General features: G+C 38.9%; 1 protein-coding gene across 3 annotated transcripts in view; it reads left to right on the top strand.

Annotated features, from left to right (window-relative positions):
• Nucleotides 1–19,859, top strand: part of LOC139689417 (collagen alpha chain CG42342-like) — a 542,037-nt gene that overhangs the window by 359,908 nt on the left and 162,270 nt on the right. For all 3 annotated transcript variants that reach the window (XM_071586532.1, XM_071586531.1, XM_071586530.1), the window contains exon 3: nt 18,251–18,286. In XM_071586532.1, coding sequence (XP_071442633.1) covers nt 18,251–18,286 — 36 coding nt within the window. The remainder of the gene's footprint in view (nt 1–18,250; nt 18,287–19,859) is intronic.

The following is a 19,859-nucleotide window of genomic DNA, read 5'->3' as shown; positions in this document are numbered from 1 at the left end:
ACATTTTCTCGTTAGCTGTCTGAGAGACTTTGACTGAATTGTGAAACCGGTTGTGTTGATGCGTAATGTTCTTGATTTTTTCCTCGGTCACCTAATTTGTAGCGCAATCTTTCTCTAAAATTAGTACAACATTCCGTAATTTATCGGCTACGGTGTCTATTTCCTTTTACCTTTCCTGTGCGTTATACTTTATTTTATTTTAGCTTTCATCGATGCTTCTTGTCTCGTCTTTTGCGCAGCACGATTTCATAGATATTTGGGTTAGTTTTGCTAGCATATGCTTGCGTTATTTTGAAACTATAATTAAATTGAGTTATCGTCAATATGTTTCGATGATTGCAGTAAATCCTTTATTCTCACGTGCATGGAGAGGAGGGCTATGGAAGACACGATATGCGGGCGCATCGTATTAATTGCGGAAGCATTGCTTTAAGATGCAGGTGCGTTCTAAAGCGGCCAGAGAGGTCTGCCAACCACTGTATCCGTAGGAAATTAAATTCCCAATAAAAATATTTTATAAAAATATTGTTCTTCAGAGAAAATATGATGATGGTGAATCAACGAATCATTTGCCGAGAAAATGAGTACACAGTAGACACGGTATTATGAATACGTTTTTTGGCATGAGACGTGCCCTGGATAAACTTTTCTGTGCTTTGGTCCTAATGCTAAGTGTTGAATATGAGTTCAGTTAATAATTGGGTAACTTTTTAGTTCTCCCGTTTTCTCAGAAGAAACTTTGAAGCCTCGCTCGGAGAATAGCCGGTTATCACTGAAATATTTGCACAACAGTTTACGTTTCATATATGTGTGTGTGTATGTATATATACATATTTATATATAAATATAATAATGTATGTATATATATATAATATATATATATATATATATATATATATATATATATATATATATATATATATATATATATCTATATTTATATTTGTATATTATTTATATATATATATATATATATATATATATATATATATATATGTATGTATGTATGTATATACCCTGATGTATGAATTTGACAAGTCGTCGGGCTAGGTACTGAGTGAACTCTACCATCACATACCAAACCGACCTTCGGGTTGATTACTGTGTGTATGGTTTATAAATATATATATATAATTATTATTATTAGGTAATCTCCTGGTTAAGGTAGATTTTTGGAGGGGGACAGCTACTAAATAAAACATTTTGTGACTCCTCACAAAACAAAAAATCCAGAATCCTACTCTATATCAGGTCCCTCTTCATCTCTGAGTACTTTCTTCTTCCCTTCATCCCGTCCAACATCCCTATCCTATTCCTTCCCTTTCCTCGTTTGCCTAACATTCTCCCCTCTATTACAGTCTTCAACATCCCACTGCCGGTCAATACCCCCTTCATCCACTTTTCCTGCCTCCATAGGATTTCTCCCAACAAACCCCTCTCTTCGCCCACCATACCAAGTTCCTTATTTTTTTTCTTCTCGGTCCATTTCACCTTCTCCATTCTTCTCCAAACCCACATTTCAAAAGCCTCCAGTATACGTCTATCCTTCTGCTTCAATGACCACGTTTCCGCGCCGTACATAGTTACGCTCCATACCAATGTTTTTACGAGTCTTTTCTTAATACTCTAGCTCAACGTCCCTGTCATCAACTCTCTTCTCCTTGTGAAAGCCTCTTTGCCTAGCGCAATTCTTTTCCTTACGTCCCTACTACTTTGACCGTGTTGGTCCTAAACACTACCGAGATACGTAAACTGTTCTACCAGCTCTAGTTTTTGCCCTCCTATTTTAATGTTTAGCTTAACCTTTTTCTTTCTATAAAATCGCATAACCTTTGTTTTATTAATATTGATTCTCATCCCATACCTGTCGCACTGAATTTCCAATTCACTCAGCAATGCTTGCAAACCCTTGACTGACTGACAGACTAAAGCTTGGTCATCAGCGAGCCTAACTGATTTTACGAATTCCCTGCCCAAATGATGGACAATATATATACATATATATATATATATATATATATATACATATATATATATATATATATATATATACATATACATATATATACATATACATATATATATATATATATACATATATATATACATATATATATATACATATACATATATATATATATATATATATATATATATATATATATATATATATATATATATATATATATATACACGCATACATATACGAGGGTAATCCCAGGATTACCCGACCCAACAAAGAAAACATATATTTTTGAAAAAAAAGTATTTATTTTTTAGCATAATCTCCTTTCAGCTCTAAAGACTTTTCCCAGCGATGTCAGTTCGATACCCTTTTTACAACAAGAACTGTCTTGATCCTCAAAATAGACATTACCTGCCGACATCAATTCTTAACGGTCGTATAATATTTTACCACTGAGCCATGTTTTCAAGTTTGCGAACAGAAAATAATCCGAGGGGGCTAAGTCTGGCGAATGGGGTGCATTAGATAGCAATTCAAATATTAATTCATTAATTTTGGGTCATTGCAATAACGGATTTGTGAGCTGGTGCATTTTCTTGATGAGACAACACTTTCCTTTCAGCCGACACGGCCGCTTTTGCTTGATTTCTTCGCTCAAACGTTGCAATAAGTTCGTATAATACTCGCCGTTGATAGTTTTTCCTTATTCAAGATGGTCAATGAAAACTATCCCCTTGCCCATCTCAAAAAAACAGATGAAACGGTCTTCGCGGTCTTTGGAGGAGGTTCTTCCTTTTGAATCCATTTGTTTTGATTGTTCTTTTGTCTCGGGTGTGAAGTAATGGACCCATGTTACGCCCAGGGTTATGACATGGTGCTAAAATTCTGCTTTCTTACTGTGAAAGTTTGTTGAACACTCATTTGAAACATACAATTGAATACATCTGCACGACACTGGTTTGCTCGAGTGCGAGCAAACGTGGCACACATTTTGCACACAGCTTTCTCATGTCCAAATTTTCAGTTAATATGCGATGTACCGCGCTTTTCGAAATGACTACTATGTCTGCCAGCTCGCACATTTTCAGTCGACGATCATCCAGTATCACTTTTATGCCCATTATACAGGGTTCGTCCGGAAAATAAATGTACTGAGCTCAGGAAAAAAATTTATTACACTTTTACATATCTTAAGCTAATATTCCTCAAAATAGGACCCTTGTGAGTCGATACACTTGTTCCAGCGGCGTTCCCATTCCTGGAACGCTCCCGCGAAGGCATCATCGGGAACCTCTCGAAGACTCGTCGTCGACCTCTTCTCTGCCCTCCACGAACATCTTGTGCCACCGAAAGATAGATCATGTTTCTGGACATGGCTGACTCCCCGTAAGCCTGGTTAATCATACCGACAGTTTCGGTAGACGATTTCCCAAGCTTTACCGCAAATTTGATGGAATAACGCTGCTCCAAAAACTTCGGCATCGCGTTCCGTGACGTGGGTCGAGCGTGGAGGTTCGCGTTAACAGAGCTCCTCACTACACCACAGCTCAGAGCCGACTGCCTTTTTCAGCGTCGCTTGCCAACATGCCCCCCTCCAATCGCAGCCCGTCAGAGTGGTGCTGGGCGCGCCTGAAGCGGCGGGAAAAAATCAGTACTCTTATTTTCCGGACGAACCCTGTAGTAATTTGTACCTAATGACTGTTGATCTCAAGCATCTCCCTGGATACAAATTCCATTCTGTCCCTCACAAGTCGCATAAGCGAATACTTTCTAGTCCACTTTACTGTAGTGTTAATTGATATTGTGCTTATCACTGGTTGTAAAATGCTTTTTTATTGCAAACAATTTGTTAGACATCCTAGATAACGTAAATAAGCTTCGTGAACATTATTTACATTCGGTATCATGTTTGTATACCAATCGAAGATAATTATTCAATTTTGTGCCGGAGACATCCCCATGGACTGAGTTGTTTCCTCTCCGGCCCAACTCTTCGCTCCGCATGAGTGAATTCCTTCTTTGGGCCCTGCTTCTCAAAGCCACGCGTGGCCCACTAACGGCTGCTTTGAAATGTGTTACTGAAATTTAAATCCGTCAAAACAGCACCTCGTGGTAGCAAGCGCGTATTGAGTAACGGATAATATTAACCATTGCCGGAAGTGCTGTGTAAGAATCCTATGAGCAACACTACATTTTTCCGCGGTTTCGAAAAATGGGGGCCTATTCTTCATGCCCCTCTCAATTTCAAGCCTCCCAGCGCGCCCGTTCTCTTCCATCGACTTCCCCGCCAACCCAGCGTCCTCCGTTCTATCAGGTCCTTCCACATCCCCCCTCTCGATATCCACTCCATCCACTTTTTTGGCTTCCCCGAATCCAGTCTCGAAAAATGCTCCCTTCCAATATTGTGTGTGGGAAGGAGGACTACGTTATGTGTCCTTCATAACCTCCCCATGGACCACAACCTTGACAAGGTGATGGGTCTTCAACGCTCCCCAGGGTTGCACTGGCGAGCCGTGATGATTCCTCTTGGCAGGGTCCAAGATAAATCGAAGTGCCCAGGCGAAGGAGACGGGAGGGCGTGACGCTCCATTCAAGTCGGTCATTGTGAGTGACGGCATCACGTTCGAAACTCCAACAAGAGAATCAGCGGTCACCACGTCAGTTATTCTTCCCAAGGAGCCATCCATGGTGGACTTTGGATAAAAGGATTTCGATGATTACGGTTAAATATTTCGTTCGCCGTCAGCGCCATAGGATTTGGCTGCAAATAGACCTAAGCATGATGTCAATTTGTGATAAAATAATATTTTTTCAATTTTAATTTTAGTTAAGTACAAATCCATGACTATTGCACCCTTCAGGCTGAATGTATGAAATAGGTGTTTTGCCGTTAAATCAAAATGATGAATTTTTAGCCGAATGCATTTTGTAGGATATGTAATGAAAAAAGAACGGTAGCATTTAACTATCCAATGCTCGTTGACGATGCAGTATTACCGACCGAAAACTCATCAGATTCGAAATGAGCTCTGGATGGCTTCAAATGAAATTAAGTGAAAGAAATCTGTATCGGTTGCATCCAAAACGTAAGAATTCGCGTGTTTGATGATGAGAATGGGAAGAAAGATTGCACGGTAATTGTAAACAGCGAAATAATTGAAAAAATTGATAGTTTTGTATATTTTGACAGAGGCTGTGCCAAGAATGGTAGGATAAACGAGGAGGTCAAACTGTATGCGAATGCGGGCAGGAAAGTTGTTGTTACCTGTAGAGTACATATACCTGCATATATATATATATATATACACATGTGTACTTTTGTTTTACTGAGTGATCTTATCTTTTATCTTTTGTGATTACTTGGGACTTGTGTGCCACCTGACACTGTCTATCAGCACATGTGAATTTTTAATAATAATAATAATGATATAAAAAATGAAGTTTTGTGTAAGGGTTTCAAAATAGGCAGTTGATAAAAGTGTACCACTCCCAACATTACTGGATGGAAGCGAAACTTGGACATAAATATCGACAAGAAAAATGTGGTGAGCCGTTGAGGAGCGCTTGAGGGACAACTTGAGAGAAAGGGTGGCGAAGGATGTGGATTGGATGCACCGGCTGTGGGCAAGTAGGAAATAAGCGTGCTACGCTGATCATTGAACAAGCAACATTTGTGTTTTTCTCACACTAAACTTTATTATACTGCTACTGGTTTCGACGCATAGGCGAGATAGTCATGTATATTATGCATGCACCTGATGATGTGGCCTGTGTGTCCAAACCGGCAGTAGTGTAATAACGTTTAGTGTGAAAAAATACTACGTTTACTTGATCAGCGATCATGAATTATCACAAAGTGGATCCCGAAATCATTTGGTCACGTAGAAAGAATGGATGGGATTCGATTCGCCAATCATGATGAGTGACTTACATTGGACGTTTGAAGAGGGAAGGGTACGCTGAAATAAATGGCGGACTGTGATTGACGTTACTCCCAAAGCCTAAAATATTCAAAGTTTCAAGTGCAGGAGAGCAAGTGGGGATGCGGCCGCTTCGAAGGAGGCAGGAAGGTACAGTTAGATATGGAAGAAGTCAGTGAGGGAGTTTCTTATGCTAACGCCAGGCAAGTCTTTCTTGACTTGTCCTACCCTCGAAGAGGACGACGTAATGTGTGTCGGTATGACAAGGGAAGAGTATCGATAAAACGTAACTAGTCTCAGTTATGATGCCTTTTCTAGTTTTGTAATTCGTTACAAGTTCCACTCATTAGTACCCATTAGTTACTAGTATCGGTTACACTTTTTTAAGTACCTAGTTTTAGTTGCAAGCCGCTACTTTTGATAACACGTTAAAAGCGGGCCTGGGTAATGAATTCATTTGGAGAATTGTATAACAGGTGAATGGTGTTATGATACTGTTTCCAAGTACGAGGTATTTAATTTAATTATCTGAGGTTCGAACATCTCAACGCGGATTTTCAGAAATTCTGCTAAATGATAAAGTAAGCTGCATTGACAGATTAAAAAATAAAAATTTTATTGGTTAGCATTTTATATGGTAGGCTGTGCTTCGTGTTAAGATATTAGAGAAAGATGGGTTTGGAATTTTTGTCTCCGCTGTTGATAGTACTCGACCTCCGAACGCAGTAAATAATTGTGGTGGATGTGAATTTGAATTTATCAAGCCAAATTGGTCTATTATATCACCATTACCTCAATGTAGAAATTACTTTCTGAAAACCATGAATAGTTTTATCAGAGTAAAAAATACCATTGAGAAATGTATCGATTGCGAATGCAGAATAACGAAAATTTTTTGTTACTTGTAACCCAGTTACTCCCATTCAGTTATCATATGGCGTTTTGCAGATAAAAAATGTTAAGTCATTCAAGCACAAATTTTTAGCAAAATTATTCAGTTTATCCATAGTAAATTAAATAAATTTTAAATTTTAGGAAACGATTTTTATGGAACTAAACCGAAAACACGCCGTATTCACTCGAGGTACTCTACTTATTAAAGGTAGGTGTTTAGCGGTCCCTGACGCCTATGATCCTCTACGGGCCGCGCGAACTTCCTCTTCTTTGCCACGTATCATTTCCTTCAGTTATTCGTTAATTCTTCCCGCCTTCATGCTGTCTAGAAAGCCTCTTCTCTCCCTTCATCAAAACCCGCTTAGCCAGTATTCTCCCTGCTACGCATCATGGCCTTCAACCTCCCATTGCGTGCCTTTAAACGCTTCCTCCGCCCACTTCGTCTGCCTTTTTAGGATGTTCCCTCAGAGCTTCCTCTCCGCCCAACGTATTGCCTCCATTCTTCTTCGCACTCGTGTGTCTCAAAGGCTTTTAATCTCCGTTCGGTATTTAACTATTTATCAATCTTTTCCTAGCATCATCACTTAGCTTACCCCTTCTCTTTCCTCCGTTCTCTTCATCTTGCCAGTACGGCTTTCACTTACGAAATTCTTCTCATGCCCCTTCTACTATCCACATTTTCCTGTAAAATACTGCCCAAATTCGTGAGCTGTTACGTCTGGTCTAGTTTATTTTATGCTTGTGTAATATTTAAGTTAGCTTTCCTACCTCTCGAGAAAATCATTACTCTAGTTTCCTCGTCTTCAATCATCACCCAATGGCTCTCGCATTGCTCCTGCAGAGCGGAGACGATATAAGGAAATTTCTCTCTAATATTCCATAAAATTTCATGTGAGACTGAGCAGTGAAACACGAATGGCTTTGGCCCTTGATGTGGTTAGTCGATTCGGTTCGTATTTACATAATTCGTTGTATAATGGTGGGTGTCTTTGTTCTGTTCGTAAAATAATTCACTAATGATCACATTAAGTTTGTCTCAACGGTAAACATATTGTACATGTATTAAAAGAAAGGAGGTTCCAGCATTGTATTCCATCAGTCGGCTAATCTTTATGCGCTTAAAAATTAAAAAGGCTTATTGTAAATTTCAAGAAACTGCGGGAGATGTCACGACAGCAAACGTTTGACGGAGTCATCCGCTACTATGCATCACAATGCAAACAATTTGAGATTGTAAAAATCATTCGCCTTGACCGGGAATCGAACTCGGATCCCTCGATGGCCGAGTGCTTTAGTCCTCGTCTATCGTCCTCTTACACTCCGAGATTTTGGGGCCTTTAAATGAATAAGATGCTGTGAAGTAACACCGTACGTACAAGGTCACAGGCATTCGTAGTCAATGGCATTTTTAGTCAAAGGCAACCGTAGTCAAAAGCATTCGTAGGCTTTCGTAGTGATAAAATTTTCGGATTGTAAGAGGACGCTTCGATAGCTTAGCTGGCTGAGGCACTCGACCGGACATCAAGGAATCCGGGTTCGAATCTCGGTCAGGGCGAATGATTTTTAGAATTTGAAATTGTTGCATGGTAAACTTATTGTTAACTAACATCACTTATGTTAATTAAAATCCAGCTCTTCCAAGCAAAGCAACCCATTGGCAAGCATAGACAGCTTCCGAATGTGACGCAGCCGTTGAGATGCATGGGGGTTTTGCTATGGGTGGCAGATTATGGCTGATGGCCGAGCAGGTCGTCCTGTTGTGCTGTATAAAAACTACTTGTATGGGCAATCACGATTATTTTGTTTTTCAACAAAAATGGGTATAGTCCTCTGAAATTTTTCTCATTGAGGCATGTATCGTATTACCCATTGTATTTATTAAGTCTTTATCAAAGTGCCGGCTTGCATTTGAATAGAAGAAGGAGGAAATTTGAAAAAAAAAATCTGTGACTAGGTAAAAATGTGATGTTGTATGACTCTGGGATTTCAGGTGTATTTTTACGTGCTTCGCCGGTGGTATCAGTTATTCATCGAGTTAGTGACGCACACGCAGAAGTATCACACATTCGAGGAAACGTTTAATCTCTTGTGGTGAGTGACTCCGCCGCGAGCACCTAGAGAGTGAAAATATTTAAACTCTTAAATGATGTTTGCCGCCGTTGGTGAAATTGCAATTTATTAGGCAAAATAGTTGGTTGAAACAAAACAGTAAACATTCACTCAATTAGTGATTCGTAAGGACACAAATTCACCATATGAATCATCGCGCTGTGGCTTTCAAAAGCAGTGCTGATATTCCAGTGAATAAAGAAAAAGCCGCAAATCAGAGTGCGCGGTGGTGACAGGAATCGTTGGAAGTTGGAAGGCATTGCGTTTTGTTGGTTTCACATAAATCGAAAAACCGCGTAGATTTAAATCATCAAATCAATAACATTATTGCTGTGCCCACCTATTTCTACCGCGAGAAATAGATCTGTAAAAGCAATGAGGAATGTAATGATGTTATTACGCAGCGCACGTCAGCGATGGATTGAATTACACAATCGGAAATTGCTTGCATGCGCAATTTAAAAGGAATTAAAATTGATTGAACGGTGTGCCCTTTGAGAGGGGTCTTGTCCTCTAACTCTCACCCTCGCTCAATCACCATTATTTATCCCTTGTTCTCCATTCCCCTCACCATCCACGCACACACCCCCTCCCGCCTATTGCATTGCTTTGTATGAAAGCACGGGGTACTACATACTACTCCTGAAAATCCTTGATACAATACAAGGGCCTGCTCTTAAATGACGTAAGTCTGTGGGGAGAGTGTATCGTTTCACGCCGTTTTTCATGAGGGAATTTCAGACGATCTTAAAGGAATCTTACCTATGATCAATTATTTCATCAATTTTGCCATTTTTAAGACAACTATTTTAATTATCCTTGAATCCCAAATTTTTATGTAATGTGGAGATTGGCTTCTGAAACTGCCGTTTCATAATTATATGAGTATTTATCAATTTGTCGAAATAGTTTTGATATTTTTGTTTCATTTCGCTGTAGTATGTGTTATAGCAGTTACAACTAAAACTGAAAGTTTATCTTTCATCGTAATGTAAGTTTTCAGTACGAACATGTGGTTTATGGCATCAATCGCCGTTCTCATCCAAGTTGCATAGCCCCATTTTCTTTTTTTAGATATAAGGTTCGTGTTTGATGTACACGTGCTTGTTCATTTCGTAATATGTGGGATAGTAAGGGCTCATATATTACGGCTGTGGGCAAAAGGGTACCACACGCCGGAAATTGTCACAAATTTTGGACTCTCCCTAATGCATTGGTGTGAGAATTAACTGGTGCGTTTCATAAAATTATTGCCAGATGAACCTTTTTTACGAGATGACCTCTGCCACTCAATAGTCCATATTTGTTGATATGAGCGTCAAAGTGGTAAGAGTGCTGTTACTGGTGCGTAATTGATCAAATATTTTCGACCCAAAGCGAATATTCCCCCCATTAGGGCAGACCCCTCCATGGGAAGGATATTCGCTTATCAGTGACAAGTTTCATAGCAAAGCTGAGACTGTCGTTGTTCGATGCGTAATTGAAGCGCCACCGTATTTTCCTGACAGTAAACGCACCTCGCGCAATCTATTTCTATCCGATAAATCAATCACCTCGAAGAATGAATTGCATTCTCAATTTTAACAATAGAATTGAACGCATATACTCTCAAAAATAAATGTATTATTTTATACATTTTAACGTAAATCATTGAAACGAGGTAGATTTATACTCGTGCGTAGTGAAACACATGGAAATGTACGTACCAAGTACTTTAACATATTATTTCGGGCATTTGGTTTAAGTAAGTAAAAGTAATAAAAGATTCGGTGTTTTCCCGGCGTATCAGCTTCGTAAAGCCCTCTCGGGTCCTCCGCCGGGTTATATCGTCCATCTCGGTCGACGTTTCGATGTCCGACTCGGTCATCGTCTTCAGAAGCCCCGAAGACGATGACCGAGTCGGACATAGAAACGTCGGCCGATATGGACGATATAACCCGGTGGAGGACCCGTAAGTAAAAGTAGGTGAGAGTAATCCATCTATTCAATCATAGCCCCATTGAATTTGAAACAAGCCAGTGCCTTCGTCTGAGGCAGGGTTTCCCAACTGGATCGGCTGTTTCGGTCAAAGTAATTTATCGATTGTCTACATTAGCTGAGTGAAAAACTCCGTCAGTCTTTTGTAAATTTTTGACTCTGGTGATTCCATCCATGAAATTCATAAGGTATTTTTTCTGTGATAAACGAAAATATTTTAATTCTATTTCTAGTTGGCTATTCCGTAGCGCACGTCAGTGATATATATGTGAGCACACGTTGACATAAAATACGAGTCAAATGGGGAAGTAACGGCCACTCATTCCTCTTTCAGGAGGAATTGCGAAGAATCAGTGGACAAGTATATGAATTGGGGATAAACCTTTTGAAGCAAGTGTAGTGTGTATTTATTTCATGTTGCATGGCAAACAAAAATTCTTCATAATTCACCATTTCATATGTAGAGCTACGGTTTAGTTTTTACTTATGTTTTCATTCACCCTGTTGATGGACGCAGTCCAATCAAGATTTCGCAAGAGTACGTACGCTCGCCACATCTCGAACTTTGCTAGTAACCTCTACGTCAGAAAGCAGAATCTTAATAGAATCGGTGGCAGTTTCTTAAGTTTTGATTTTTGAAAGCGTCTTGGCGCATAGGTTTTTTGACTGCTTTGGCAATGTTGGTGTATACCACGAATAGATTTTGAAATTTCTCATATTACCTGCTTCCAAATTTTCGGCATCTTTTGGAATATAGTGTGGTTTGATGAACATTCCAAAATTTAAACTGCGAATTTATTCCACACTTCCGGAATTTAAATAAATTCATTTTTTTCGGAGATAAAATTTGCTTGAGTTCCTATACCGCATAGTTTTCCATGTAGAACGGAAAAATTATTTACATGCCATTGCGATAATACGATTCCTTTTTACGTTGAATGAAAGCCTCTTCTTTCGAATCATATGCTCCGTTTGAGTACGCCCATGAACTACTCCAGAAATTTCGAAATGATACTTTTCCATTAAGTGGAAATTATATGAATTAACAACGTGCTATTTCAATTATGAAAAACAGCAGCTTTAATTTGGAAAAAAGCTACGAGGGGTATTTACTTTGTATTGAGGGGTGAGCGTTGCAAGAACTCTCTCCGAATTTTGCATTTAACCTTTTCCACCGAATTACGAAAATGAACTCCCATAACCCGAAAAGATAAGGTTTAAACAGATACAACTCAGAATGCAACCTTATCTGATAATGAATCGTCCAATATCTATAATAAGGCGCTTTACTTCGGAGTATTGAGTGTTATAATGTGAGTGGTAAATTATACGTTGGAGCATGTGGCTCAAATTCACTTGAGAAATTGCCTTTTCACTCAGTGAATGAAAATTAATGAACTTGGTTTTTAGTTTATGGTGAAATTGTGGTGATTTCGGATGGTTTGTGGTTTGCACACATGGCACAAACAAACTGTCAATTTATGAGGGACCTAATATGTTGTAATAATGGAAATGAGAATTTAATTAAATTGTGATGAAATTCAACGTGGAAAAGTTAAAAAATGATTTTTGCATGGGATTTTTTAAATGTGTTCGGTTGACTGAGGACTCGCTGATTCTTGTTCAATAAATTCACTTGTGAATCAGGCCCCAGGAAGTGCAAACCTCACATCAGTTTTAGCTAAATTTGTGGTTTTCAAGTGAGATTTAACATTTCAGAGCTCCAATAAATACATTTTTGTACATTTGTAATTTCCCACTGTTAGTCGGACATTTTGAAGTGTAGCCTATAGACCTCTTCCTTCCAAAAATCACGAGCTATGATTGAAGGTAATCTCGAGTTCTTGTTCATCTCATCCTGCATATCTCCACCTTACATTCACTGCTCTTGCCCTGCAAGCCGCCTCGATTAACGCCAACAGGCATTAGAAATTAGTAAAATCTTGTCGTACAGTTTTGTTTTCGGGAAGTTTGAGTAGTCGCAGGTGATATTTCCAACAGTTGTCACACGAATTATGCGAGGGAGAAAGGATTTCCTGTATCGCTGGGATCGTCAGTCAGTTTCCTTTTCGCGGAATACTCGTTGGAGTCTCTCTCACTAGAATGAACGGTACTGGGATCTAATTGGTTCGGTGTTAATTGTTTATTTAAAAGTTATTCAGTGCCTACTTGAACTGTGAGAGATTATCATGAACAACGAACTGAGAATCGTCAGCAATCCCTTATTTAACTTGGCTTCCGAGTTGAAAAGTGCACAGGCGACTAAGCACAATAGGAAACACATCTCCCCCACTTCCGCTGTCCCCTCCCCACCCCTAGTCATGCGCCTCCCCCCCCCAAGAAACCGGTTCCCCGCTACCTCTGCCACCTCCTCCAACTTGAGCATATTCACTTGGCTAAGGGTATAAGCTGTTGCCCTCCCTCTCGTCACATTCTCACGATCATTGATGGTCACCTAGTCGACCACAATTTCGATATAGAATTCTCACAAGTCAATGTTGGCTCTAGTATTGACACGTTACAAATTCAGTCAATAGTTCACTCCCTTTTCGTTTCAATACGTCATCAAAGTCATTAAATAATAAAATCACCCGAGTCAGCAGATCATTGCATATCACAATACTGTATCAGTTTAATAAGTATGGGATGAGAATTAATGATAAGAAACGAAGTGAATGGGATTTTTAAGTAAAAAAAAGCATAAGGTAAAACGCTTAAGTTGGGTGTCGTAAACTAAAACATTAAAACATTGCAGCTCTTTAAGGAGTGAAATGGATGAGAATGGGCAAAGTGATGGGGATATTAAAAGGATTGTGTTTGGTTAGTAAACGTTTACAAAGACGCAGGAGCTGATGACAGACATCTTATGTAAAGATGTAAAGAAAAGACGAGGCAGCGATAATATGGAGCGTAGTTTGGTTCAAACCTAGTTGTTGAGACAGTGTTGTCAATTAAAAAATAAGTTCTAAACTTTAAAGTACCTGGGCACTTGACAAATTGCTTGAAAGTGATGCTTGGTAATTGAAATCACGGTTTCCTTATGAGTTCGTTGTTTTATCATTTTTATAATTAGCCAGAGCACTTAATGGGAATTTCAATGAGCATGTAATTATTGGCACTGATGCATTCCCATTTTACATGAAATGACCCGTTCCATCAGTCTATTCTGCTCCGCTGAAATCGATTGAAATTCTCGGTGCTTCCCTCAGTCGGTTGGAATTCATAAAGCCGCCAGGTGGAAGCGGCCCCATGAGTTTTGATCGACAGCTTGCTGCCCATTGACGACTCTCAAATGATTCTTCACAACAATACATAACGTCTGGGGTCGTTGCCCTGCCATCTCCTCTCAATGGTCCATCCTGCAAGTCGTTCTGCGGATTTACACCATTTAGCTTTCAGCAGAAATATTCTCTCTTACCCTTCCATATTATTCCACTTGTTTATGAATTCCCATTGTGGATAAGTTGCCTTACTCCGCTGAGTCCCTCATTTGACGAAAATACAGTCATCATACCGAATCCATTTACTCCGAAAGAAAGTAATGAGGCGGGCGTGTGCATTGAGTTTCCAAAACAGAGAAACAGTTCGAACTACTCGACATGCGATTATTGGGCGATGACTGCGAAATTTCACCGCCTCATGAATTATTCCGCAGCAAAATGGGAAAATATTTTGAGATTTTGAAAATGGGAAAATATTTTGAGATTTTGAAAATGGGAAAATATTTTGAGATTTTGAAAATGGGAAAATATTTTGAGCTCAGCATCTTGGGATTCGAAACATGGGGTGTAATTTATGTAAATATTGTTTTCCAAATGGCATCATTGCATGGAAGAATCTTAGTTGTAATGGGAACATCGGAAATCTTTGGTGTCGTCAGAATCCTTTCGTTGTCATCACTTGATTAGAGCAAGGTTTTGTAGGGGGGGAAGCGAACAGCAGTGATATCCTGTCTTTGCTTGTTGATTGAAATTCTTCCTTAGGCACCATGACAAACGTGTTCCTTAATGTGATGAGACTCCGAGGTAAAATATTACGAATGCTCTTATTATGTCCGTCGAATACACGCGAAAATTTTAATATTCATCGGCCTTGCATCTTGAAAACCTCCATGAAGCCTGTGGCTTGGACTTACAGATTATTTGGTGGATTGTGGCACTCGGTGAAATTTTAGTTTATCGTAGTTTGGAATTAAGTTTAGTCTTGCGCGATATTTCCTACTCCTGCGTTCACCAATGTTATCACTTTATCTGTCCGGCAGTCGTTTCCCCTAGTCTCTTAGTGGTCTCGCCTACAAACCGGCTCTCTCTGTCATAATTACTCATAAAGTCGTTCGATTGTCATTTTTCTTTTTGTTTAAATTAGTTGTGTAATCTTCCAGTGACACCCAGGTTAGCATTTCCATTAATTAGGGTTGGGGTTTTTGTTTTTTAATGGCGATTTTGAATCTTCTAGCATGCCCAAAACAGTTACGCTAAATAAATGTGAGGCCATAAACGGGGCATTTGATGGTGATTGAATCGAAAGGGAATCATCAGCGTATGCAAAGCCGAGATTTTGAAGCCTTCAATGGAGTCCCCCTTCGTGCATACAGTCGGTAAATTTACTGGATCGTTAATATATGATGTTGTCTCTAACGATTTTTCTCGTGAACAGATATCTTAGAAATGGGAAATTTTTGAAAGCACTGCTGGTCTTTGAAATAAAAGCCCCACTTGCCGGGAAAGAAATTCCATTTCACCGCAGAGGCAGTTGTCCCTGAGTCCACGGCTAACTTCGGTGTGGTCCTGGATTTCTCCACAACACGAGCGTTGGGCCATTTGGTGTAGCTTGCTGGCATCCCTGAAATGTTACATATCACCAGGAGCTCAATGTTTTCAATGAGCTAAAGATGCATTTTATTCCCTGAGTCAATTTGTGCGCCGCAGACAGCGTGTGTGCATGGGTACAGATGCACGTGTCGGTGATTCTCTGAGAACCCATCGGTGATCATATCCGTCCCATCACGTTTTATGGCTTTTATTTTAGCTACAATGATTTTCAGCTGTCAAGTAATAGATCAATAAATCAAGTTTGGAAATCCCTTTGAAGCAGAATAACAACTGTCATTACATATTTTTCATTTTCTTTCATATTAGGGCAATTACAGCTTGCACGTTCCTTCTAATAATACCTTAATATAACTTTTCAATACGCACATCACCGTTTTGGTTAAAAGTGACCTAAAAAAAGCTATGCTTCCAAATGACTAAAGCATAGAAACTAGTTTTAATGAAACATTTATAGTGTAAAATTACCAGCGAACTTCCTGTATGTATGAAATGGTTGCATTACATAATTGACGCGACATGTCACATCAAATGCATATTAAATGACCCAAAAACACCTTTATACCTAATAAAATTAAAGTAACAATGCATAGAAAATAATGACCACCCTTTTTGCTAAATACATTGGAAAATTCAACTTTTTGTTTCGTCTTTTGGCTCATCGTTAATAGACGTGCAAAGTTTTGGGTATTTAAAAAGGTGTGCAGCGAAACGATTTGGTAGTGTTAATGGAGAATTTGGGTTATTATTCCGTATACGTTAGTGGGGAGGCTATAGATGTCTTTCACATACATACACTCCACGTCTCTATTTCAAATATTAAAAATATTTATTTAGAAGTGTTACTATTCAACGCATTTCACGACGCTCTTACCTTCGTGTACAATCTCCATTTTCTTACGATCTTTTCCAGCACGCTTGCTTTAGCTCTCTCAATTGAAATTATCTCCATATTGGTGACGTATTTGTTTGTGTTCCTAGCAACGTTCCCAGAGCTACTAGCTCTTCTTCGTGGCACGGCGACGGCACGGCACGGCGATTAAAGGTCTAAGACCCGGAAAAATGCCATTCTATGAAAAACGTAATAGACGTGATTGATTCAGTCTGGGAATGGAATGAAAACCCGGGACTAAAATTTTCCCCTCTCAAGACTGCGCTCAGAATTTGCGAACGGTTAACTTCCTGCGTGAAAGCGTCGTCAGGTTGCTCTCTGATTCCCACCATTTCAGCAAAGAGATATCTGGTGCAGGAACTCTTCGTATGACCTCGTGTAACTATTGAGGCTTTTATATGTTTTATCAAAATCCCCTTTCTGGGATGTCTCAAACACCCATCAGAATTTCTTGAACGTTTGACAATTGAACTTTCTTTGATTTAAATGCAGACTTTACGCACTCTAGTGATATTCGACCCTAAAATTCGCATACCTCTTGCAGATGATAGTGAGCTGATACCCGAGATATGGGGAATAAACGAGAACTAATGAATGGCTTCCACGTGTCGGATCACATGTCATGGTGTCTCATCTGCGGAGCCACGTCCCCGCCCCTCCTTCCCCTCACATATCTCCCTCCCTCCATATTTGCGCCAGTTTATTCGTGTTACGTCAATGATATCTGACACAAAAAGAAAACGTATAGTAATACATCTATTTCGGTTTTTGTTTAACTTAGCATTTGCACGAGAGTACATTGCAGACCATTAACGAATGACAGGAAAAGTAATCAGAATTTTTATCGTTAAAATATATTGCGTTTTTTATGCATTCACGAAGCATTATTAAGGTTTGATTCCTGGGTAGTAGGAAGAGGATACACGAGATAGAAAATCATTTTTCATCACTGAGAAATCACTTCCGCTGCGGTGCAATTTTAATTACCAGTGTACCTCTTCAAAGTTGTGGAAATTTCTCTCTGGCCTCTGTGATTGGTTTTCTCTGGCTCCCCATTAGCGTCTGTTCACCCTTTCAAATTGAAGTTTAGCGACTACATCGTGGGAAAATCAAGGAGTGTTTGAATATTGGCGTGGCCGGGACTGATTAATGTTGCCCGCGTTCCTCGATGCAACTAGTGACGACTCACCGTCGTGTGACGAACTAAGTGAAACTGTTTTACTCTCCTTTTCTAACTGGTTTGCCCCATTCATGTAATTTACTCTGTGGTTTCGGATTTGGAGAAGGTCTATTGAACCACAATGCATTCTTCAAACTCCTCGATACTTTCTTTTACTTATATTCAATTAAGCACATTTGGTGTACATTCGTTATTTGGTGAACTAATAGCCTGCCCGTAGATAGTTACTAAATTAAGTAAACAGTTAGCTACTAAATACAAGCAAACGGACCATTGAAACGATGACATTTTTAGCTTCCTTTGTTAAATATCTAATGGAATTAAAAGCTATAAATATTTATTTTGATGTAACCCGTTTAAGTATTTCAAATAGTTTTCTTATTTATTATTCTATTGGTTACTTATTATTTGCATTATTTTTCTGTAACTTTTAATTATTTAAGTTTAAAGCATTTTTCTAATTTTATTTTTCTTTCGTTGCAGGGTCCAATTGGTCCTCCTGGGAAAAATGGCTTCCCGGTATTTAAATATTCCTAAATAATTATACCGTTCAATTTATATTGCATTGGTAATGCCATCGTGTCATGTACAGAAATAGTGATATCATTATTGTTTTTAGCTCCCTGTATAGATATTCATTTGTAAATAATTTTAATTTGCTTCATAAAGTTGTCTGTAATTGCTTAATATCCTCGTTTGTTTCTGAATAAATTACGTCTTCGCTAAATTGGTATTAATCTTATGTTAAAACTATAACGCTTATACCCTGCCAATCTCATCTAATATGGCATTAACTTAAATAACCCATGAGTTGGATTCAATAATTAAGCTAAAGCATCTCATTTCAATGCTGGCCCCTGTAAAATATGAAATTAATTGTGAATAACACCTCTTTCGGTGCTAAACTTGCAGACCGTTAACCACTTAATTAAATGTATTATCTTTTTGTTACATCTATTTGTAATTGGTGAAGAAGTGGGGACTATGGCTTTACTTTGTTTGTATGTCATGTATTTTTCTTACTTGTGTGAAAGTACTAGTTTGTTGTATTTGTTGGTTGACCTTAAATGTTTAATGACTCCATTTCTGTGTATTTCTCATCCAGTCTCATTTTTCCAGTTTAGCCATCGTCTGTATGTATGCATCGTCTTGCTGATTGGGCTCATGATTTTCTTTTGTTTGGCCCTTCGTAGGCGCTCCGTCGTTTCATGATCTCCTCTAGCAAAGAGTGCTCTTTTAGCGAGGCTACTCTTAGGAAAGTGACATTTAGTGAGCGTTTTTTTGTAAGTGCTAGTGAATGCTCTTTTTTTTATAACTGTCAATGGCATTGTGCATGTAGTTAGTGTCACCTCTGGGCGCACGTATAATTTCAATTTTAAATGTTACCTTCTACGTGTTGCATCACTTCCTGTAATAAATTATGAAAAATGAGACTTATTCTTAGTATTTGCTAAGTAAAGCTTTGTTTTCTTTAAGCAAGCAACATGGTTAACATTTTTCTCTTGGGAACCGTAAATATATCCCCAGGGCTTTTAGAGAGCCCGCATTGGCTCTTCACGTGGACTCTGAAGAATACGGGGTGATTTGTATTGAAATAATTTAATCGCTATCATTACTTGACCTGTGAGTAGCTAAAATGATTCCAATAGCTTAATTATTTGCACTCGAGGTACGCGAATATCGCTGAAGAAAGTAATGTACTCTTTCGCCGAATGAATAGTTGCATGTTAGGGCTGGTGGGGTGGAGCTAAAGCTTAATGGAATTATTTTAAATTTTCCCTTTGAAGTGCGTTTATTTTGTTCAGATTTGGTGAATTTGCATCATGTTCAAGTACCTAACGATGGCGATACAACTATCGAAATCGGTCAAGTAAAATTTCTGTGAGTAGAAAATGGCTAATAACTCCTTTCATTGACGCTAGGCACAATGCAGTGTCACGCTAAGTTCGCTGTTGATTGCAATCATAAGATAAAAAATACAGGCATAAAAAAATGCAATGAAACAATGCGTTAGTGTATGTACCTTATTTGCCTTCCGTCAGAGATTCTACTCCAGAGTATCGCCCAAAATACGAAGCAGGGCAATAAAAGA

Source organism: Hetaerina americana, unplaced genomic scaffold (genome assembly GCF_022747635.1).
Source record: "Hetaerina americana unplaced genomic scaffold, ioHetAmer1.1.p SCAF_23, whole genome shotgun sequence".
Classification (NCBI taxonomy): domain Eukaryota; kingdom Metazoa; phylum Arthropoda; class Insecta; order Odonata; family Calopterygidae; genus Hetaerina; species Hetaerina americana.
The sequence above is the reverse complement of the archived record's forward strand: the minus strand, read 5'-3'. Positions and strand labels throughout refer to the sequence as shown.